General features: G+C 42.1%; 1 protein-coding gene across 1 annotated transcript in view; it reads left to right on the forward strand.

The window, feature by feature from the left end:
- The window catches only part of CD63 (CD63 molecule), a 70175-nt gene extending 65376 nt beyond the window's left edge, over positions 1 to 4799 (forward strand). Inside the window, exons 6-8 of the mRNA XM_063952661.1 lie at positions 1402 to 1545; positions 2656 to 2739; positions 4141 to 4799. Of these exons, the coding sequence (XP_063808731.1) occupies positions 1402 to 1545; positions 2656 to 2739; positions 4141 to 4206 (294 nt within the window). The 3' untranslated portion in view covers positions 4207 to 4799. The remainder of the gene's footprint in view (positions 1 to 1401; positions 1546 to 2655; positions 2740 to 4140) is intronic.
- The last annotated feature ends 2805 nt before the right edge of the window (positions 4800 to 7604 follow it).

Consider the following 7604-nt stretch of genomic DNA (forward strand, 5'->3'; position numbering starts at 1 on the left):
CCCCCCCCCCCCCCCGTCTCCCCCCGCACGCTCAGCACAGATCTCTCCTGCATCGGCCAGTCTATATGCTCCTTTAGTCCTATATTGTTTGGGAAATGGGAGTTCAGAGCAATGCATCGTCACACCAGTCTGTATTCAACACATGTGACTTGTATGTTTTCACATTGTCCTATACAATGTACCTGTTACTGGTCGGCCTATCTGAGCTGCACATTTCCACTGTAATGCCTATTGTTTGTGTGTTTTGTTTTGTTTTTTCTCAGCCTTGTGTCCGACTTACTCTTTGTTGGTGTAAATTGTTTTAATGTATTTGCTCCATTAAAAATTAATGTGGTGGTGGGGAGGGAATGATATCCTTTGAGTCACATGATCATGATGAAACACATTGGTACTCTTGCCTCTATTCCCTGTTTAATCCACCTGTGAGTGGGTGTATGTATGTGTATATGTATATATTATGTATGTAATTTTCTGTGACCCTCCTGGTTTCCACACTGTTTGGTTTGGCAGTCAACACCTGGGTACGCTCTCTGGCTTCTAGCCGCATGTTGCATTGCCACTTACATCTTAAAGCATCATTGGGCACCTGCTTCATCCCGAGTCGTCTTTATTGAAATATACAGTGTTACCCATCAAAGACAGCTTAATTAAATAGTTATGCTGAAGGAAGATTGATGCAGTTAATGCAGTATAGTAGTATAAGGTGATGGATGTTACATCGTGGAGTGAAAACACATGGACACAGCATTTCAAGTTACCACTGTGTGCACAGGGGAATATACCTGGTTTAAGACTAGTGCTTCCAGTCACCAAGAGACTCTTTTGCGTCCCAGGTGTGTTATGAATAATACACTTTTTAATTGGTTGATGGATGTATGGTTAATATCTCCCTGGCAGCTTCTGATTTACATCAGCTCGAAGGCCCAAATGTATTAAGGGGGATATTCAACTAGCCCATGTAATTTGTCTGGTTGCATCAGATGTGACCACGTCATGGAATGCCCAGCCTGGTGTTATCACATCTGATGCGACCAGCATAATACACATGTCAAATATATATCCTGAGCGGTTTGACACTGGCAAACCAGGCCTTGTCGTTTGATCTTGGGTAGACTTATTCATCAGTCTGTTTGTAAAGCTGCTAATCACTGGGGGCTTGGGCTGAAAGTTTAAAATTCAATAGGAAAGTGTTAGGAATGAATGCTAAATAAGCTTTGTCTATTTCCATTTTAAACCCATCAGTCAGTTTAGTTGCTCCCTCATGTAGCAATGTAGGCTGTCCATGTACCTTAAGCAGCTTTAAAATTCTTAGCTGATTAAACTTTAACATAACTGCAGAAGTATTGTGTAATTATAGAATTTTGTAGCTGGTTTGATTTTACACCTGTGTCTTCGTTACAGTTCCACTGCTGCGGTGCCGCTAATGCTACGGACTGGTCTAAGTATGACCCTTATAAAGCCGGGAACGTTGTCCCTGATTCTTGCTGTAAAAACTTCACTCTTGGCTGTGGCAAGAACACATCTAGTACCAACATTTATACTTCAGTAAGTCTTTTTACAAAATCTCAAATCCTTCATATCAAAATGTACTGTGATTTTCACTGACATAACCTTCAGTTTCAGTGCAGTCTCCATTGAAGCCTGCACAAGGTGGTAATTCTGGTATCTCTCGACATTGGCTAAATGTTTTTGGAGGAAAATGTCTTAGAGATTGGTTACACCACTCACTTATTATGTTCACCAGCCTAATCGGCGACTCTGCCACCTGCCCAGGCCTTAGGTTGCCATCCCTGTGCGTAACTTACCTTGCAGGATATGAGTGCTCCTGTTCTCTTGACATGTTGTCCTAGAGAAACCATTGTTAAAGGAGTGGACTGTAGCCATTAGATGGCACATCTAAACTAATAAATGGAAGGTCTGCAAGTATAAATGAACTGTAGGGGCTATCTTGTTGGAGTATATAATGTATAATTTTACAGCAGATTTAGCTTTTCCATTAGTTCTGTATTTAGGGGGTAATTCCAAGTTGAGCGCAGCAGGAATTTTTTTAGCAGTTGGGCAAAACCATGTGCACTGCAGGGGGGGCAGATATAACATTTGCAGAAAGAGTTAGATTTGGGTGGGTTGTATTGTTTCTGTGCAGGGTAAATACTGGGTGCTTTATTGTTACACTGCAAATTAGATTGCAGATTGAACACACCACACCCAAATCTAACTCTCTGCACATGTTATATCTGCCTCCCCTGCAGTGCACATGGTTTTGCCCAACTGCTAAAAAAAAATTCCTGCTGCGATCAACTAGGAATTACCCCCTTAATGCGCAAGTAGCCCCTATTTTTAAAGTGATGCTTAATGTTTTTGCGGAGGTGGTAAAAGATGAAAAATAAAAATATTTTTTCGACTTTTACACGTTTACTCCTTGTAAAGCTGAAAGCAAAAGTAATTTTTTTTTTTTTTTTTTTTACCGTAACAGTACTGTGGGTGGCTTTTGCTCTTTGTTTTGCTTATTCAAGTATAACTGTTCCTATAATAAAATATAATATGTCTGCATTTAAATATGGTTTTTGTACTTGACCTATAAATGCAATGTTCCACACAGATGGTTTCTGACTTGTTTACACTAAGCACTTGGCTCTCATCTGCTCTCTCCTGCAGGGTTGTGCAACAAGCATAGAGACAACATTGAAAAAGAATGTGGGAATTGTGGCTGGAGTGGCCCTGGGTATTGCATTCTTTGAGGTGAGTCCACCTCTATATTCATTATTAGAAATTAAGTGCCACCCCATTTGGAAACACTTAGGGTGGAATTCAATTATTCTCCCCCATCGTGGGCAGCACTTTGGCCAGGTTTTGCTGCTTTACATGGCTAAACCCGACCTCCATTGGTGCGATAAAGACATATAATTGAATATCACTCCTGCAATCTCATCACTTTAGACTGGAGATCACCCTTAGTGTTGCAGAATGGGTTAGGAGTTTCATCACTTGAGTGAACTTCACCTGATTTACAAGCTGCGTAGAATATTTTCCAGTGTGCTTTTATAGAATGTTAGCGGTGTCCAGCTTTGGAAACCCTTAATCCCTCTTTCTACCTATGGCATGTTACTCCATATCTGGAGCTGCCACTGGTTATTGATATATGCACCAATAGACTTAATAACGTTTTTCTATAGAAGAGCTATAGATGCTGTACAATGAACTTGTTTTACATGTCGAGATGAGTGCTATTCAGGGTTTTCCCTTTAGCTTTAGTGGGTGGGGGAGGTTACCCATACAGACCAGTCTGCTTCCAGATGTCATTTTACAGGCTGTGTGAGAAAAAGGAAAGAAGCTGGTTGCTATAGGCAACTCCATTTGATCTAGTCAAGTTCTAGGGGAAGGTTGGGGTCCAAAGCATTGAAATAAAACTTAATCGTCAATTTTTAACAGGGTTACACAAACCTTTATCAGGTAAAGCCTAAAACCGGCTGCAAGGGTTTGGATGCAGTAAGATAGAAGTCTGTAAACTAAACACTTATGGGCCAGCTCTGACTGTGGGTTGAAGTGATTTATGCTGCTGTCCATTTACCTGTGTGGTGGGGTTTTTTTTTTTTTTCTTCTAGTGGAAACTGTCCCCCCTGCAAATTCCCGGATCAAGTGATCCGGGAATCCTACCCGGGTAGCTTACCGGGTTGAACACGAGTACAACCTGGTAAGCTGTGCACTGTAAACGGAAACTGCGTCTATGCGACACTGCTTCCGTTCGGTGTATGAAAGGGTGGCGCTGGGAGATCATGTGATCTCCCAGCGCTGCCCCTGCTGTGTCACCAACCCGGCAATATGCCGGGTTGCTGAGCGCAGTGTAGAAGGCGGCTCTAGCACGGGTCGCAGCAGTGTCAGCCTCCCAGCTGCGACCCGTGCTATAGCTAGTGGAAAAGGGGTATAATTGTGTTGCTCTTAAAGATGGGAAATTAAAAGTCCCATCCTGTTTAAATGCCAAATCACGTTATAAATTTTCTGGATTACAAAATACTTCACTGATTCAGTGGAGTGCTACTACAGCACTGCGTCATTGTGCTTTCCCAAGGCCAGTTTGTAGCTTTGTACCCATATTACCACGGATAACTGATGTGCTCTTAACTGTCCTCTCTCCCTTTGTAGCTGTTGGGGATTGTCTTTGCCTGCTGTTTAATGAAGGGAATCCGCAGTGGATATGAAGTGATGTGACCTGCCACTACACTGGATATGCCGTGATGTCCCTTTCCCTGTTGCCATGTTAAGATGCAAATGCTAGTCTGTACCTCCTGATTTGTATTACGTTTGCACATGCCACTTACTGACTTGATATGGCAAAGCATGTTACTTCTTGTGTGAATTGGGTTAAAAAAAAGTCTGCATCACTAGTTTTATTTTTATATCCAAAGAAAATCTGTTCTTATAACTGTCCTTTTCTCCCTGATTTTTTTTTTTTTTTTTTTTTGGGGGGGGGTTTCTCTTTCTAAATGTTTTATATTAAACCATAGTCTTATTAAAGATAATTTATAACAAAGCCTGGATATAAAATAAGCAGATGGTAACATTCCTTCAGTGCCTTATTGCAACATTTTGCTTCACCTCCAAGTGGAGCCGACTGTCTTGATGCAAACATCTACATGTAAAAAGTGTATGTAAATTGTGCCATAAGTTTTGTCACTGATTGATGTCCTGTCATTTTTGCTAAATAACATGTGCTATACAGTACTCTTATGGTGTTCCAAGTTTCCATTTCTACAAAGCACAAATTGTAAAATGCCACGAATAAACTGATACAACGGCTTTAATTCCTGCTTGGCTTGTTGGCTATGATTATGCTGGTTGAGAGGCTTATGTACAAATAGCCACAGTTGTCTGGAAACTTTAAAGATGTATTAAGGTGGAGGGTTTCCCATAGCAACCCATCTTTTTGTAATATTTTAGACTGTGTATAGAGAAATGAGAGCTAGGACCTATTTGAATGCTAGTGGCAATGTCTCCACCTTATCTCTGGCAGAGGTTTGATGCATCTTTTCAGTATTTCACAAGACTACTGTAATGTGACTGACTGCTAAGGGTGTGTTTGAGTCTTCAGTGTGGGGTTGTTTGTTTTGGTGTGCGTTTTGTTTGTTTTTGTTGCCCTTTCGTGAATATACAACTATTTATGGTTGGTGTGCTGCTTTTTTTTAACCTTCTCTCGGCATTGGGTTTTCTTATTCAGAATACATATTAGAATTAGAATCTCTCCAGAACATTTTGCCAACTGGGTGGGAGCAGTGTAATACTTCGCAATAAATGTTGAAATCCTTATTGACCTGTCCTCAGAGTTATTATTTTAAATGAGAATTTCTCATACGTCCTAGAGGATGCTGGGGTCTACTTCAGTACCATGGGGTATAGATGGTTCCGCAGGAGCCATGGGCACTAACACTTTTTTCAGAGTGTGCACTCACTCCTCCTATGTCCCTCCTCCAGACCTCAGTTTAGAAAATGTGCCCAGGCAGACTGGTCGCACTCTAGTGGAGCTCTTCTGAGTTTCACTAAAATACTTTTTATGTTAGGTTTTTTATTTTCAGGGAGACTGCTGGCAACAGTCTCCCTGCTTCGTGGGACTTAGGGGGAAGAAGTAGGAACCAACTTCGTGAATAGTTTCATGGCTCTGCTTCTTGCCGACAGGACACCATTAGCTCCTGAAGGGTACTGAACACTAGCTGCGACTATGCGCTCACTCCCACAGCACGCAGTCACCCCCCTAACAGAGCCAGAAGTCAGAAGACAGGTGAGTGTATTACCGGAGGTCTGCAGAAGAGAGGATCTCCGGTCATTGTGACGGCAAAAGGTACCACGTGGCGGGCGTGCTGTGCGAGCATGCTATCCATAACACAGGCACTGCAGGGCGCGGGAAGGGGGGCACCCTGGGCAGCATGAAACTTACTCTAAACGGACTAAAGGTAGCGCATGATTCTGAGGCACAGTCCTACGCCCCCGCCAGTTTAAAAAATAGTGAAATTTTCTGAGGGGAAACTCTCCATTACAGGGGGCGGGGCTTCCTCCTCAGTCAGCCAGCACACTGCTCAGCGCCATTTTCTCCAGGCAGGCTGCAGGGGAAGAAACGCTGGTCCTCCACTTCTGAAACAAGTATCAGGGTGAAAATAAGGTAGGGCAGAGTGTATATTGGTGCTCAATTTATACAATTTGGCAGTGTAAAAGTGCTAAAGGTCTCTGTAGTCATTTTACATGCACAGGGATTTTAGTCACTGGAGCTGAGTTGTGAACTTGCAAGTCCTTCTGTCAGATTTTACTGTGGGTCTGTCCCCTATAAGCCCCGGAGTGTCTGTGGTGTGTTTGTGCACGTGTGTGACATGTCTGAGGCAGGGAGCTCTTCCCCTGAGGGAGCCATTTTAGGGACAGAGTTGTAATGGGGTGGCGCTGCCGGCACACCATGAGCCTGAATGGGTGAAAGAATTACGTGATGGTGTGAATCATATCATTAAGAGATTGGATAAGTCTGAGTCTCATACAGAAACTTGGAGAAAATCCGTGGAAGATGTGATCTTTAATAGTTTTGCTCTTTCATCCACAGGGGATCCCTCTGGGTCTCATAAAAGATAATTTGCACAAATAGTACAAACTGAAACCGACACGGACTCTGATTCCTATGTCGACACTAGTGATTCCAGGCGAATAGATCCAAAATTAGTGAAAAAACATTCAATACATGATTGTAGCTATAAAGGAGGTGTTAGAAGTTACGGAGCCCCCTCCTTTACCACAGGAGAAGGCCTACTTGTATAAAGTAAAAAAAGAAAAAAAGTGCTATGCTAAATGTGTCAGCTGTCCCAACTAATTAGCCAGTGCAAAAGAGATAATTAATATTCCTCACTTTAATTTAATGCTCTCAAACTATTGGGTTGTTGATTGCCAATAAACTTAGAAACAAAGAGAAAAAGAGTTGAAAGCGCTGTCCAGATTAAAGATTTGGTAAAAAATGTAGTAAATGTATTGAATTTTATAACACTTAATACGATCCACCTATATGTCTAAAACACATTACTTGTACCACAATGCCCAATTCCTTGGTAATTGTTAATTAACACAGCTTATACCATAGTAACACTGATGAATTACGTTTCCATATGAAACAGTGTAGCATATGTCCATTTCCTCTACAATGTATATTCCTTACTGCACATAAGCCACACTGTATCATACACTTCCTAAACCCTCCGATAACCACTTCCCAGCCCCAACACGACTAAAGGGATTGCATAAGCACAGTAGCTGCTCCCGTTAGGATGATGTTTGTGATGTAGGATCCAAATATGTCTCTGCTGTTATAACGGCTGAATTAGTAAATGGATTGGCTGATATTGTTAATTAGCTTTCAGATTACATTCAAGCCAGCTGTTATCTTTTGACGGGCGTCCCCGTCTATTATACAGGTATAGGAAGTGAGTTTGTTTTGGAAATATGTATAATAGTTCCCAATTGTTTGGAAGTCCACTGCAGCTAGACCGTAAATAAAACTTGTCTCGCCAGTGTTTGCAAGTGCCGCCTCTCTCGCCGGGCTCCGTTCCCGTCACATCTAGCGCTCAGCGGCTCCACCGCTAGCA

Source organism: Pseudophryne corroboree, chromosome 2, assembly GCF_028390025.1.
Source record: "Pseudophryne corroboree isolate aPseCor3 chromosome 2, aPseCor3.hap2, whole genome shotgun sequence".
NCBI classification, from domain to species: domain Eukaryota; kingdom Metazoa; phylum Chordata; class Amphibia; order Anura; family Myobatrachidae; genus Pseudophryne; species Pseudophryne corroboree.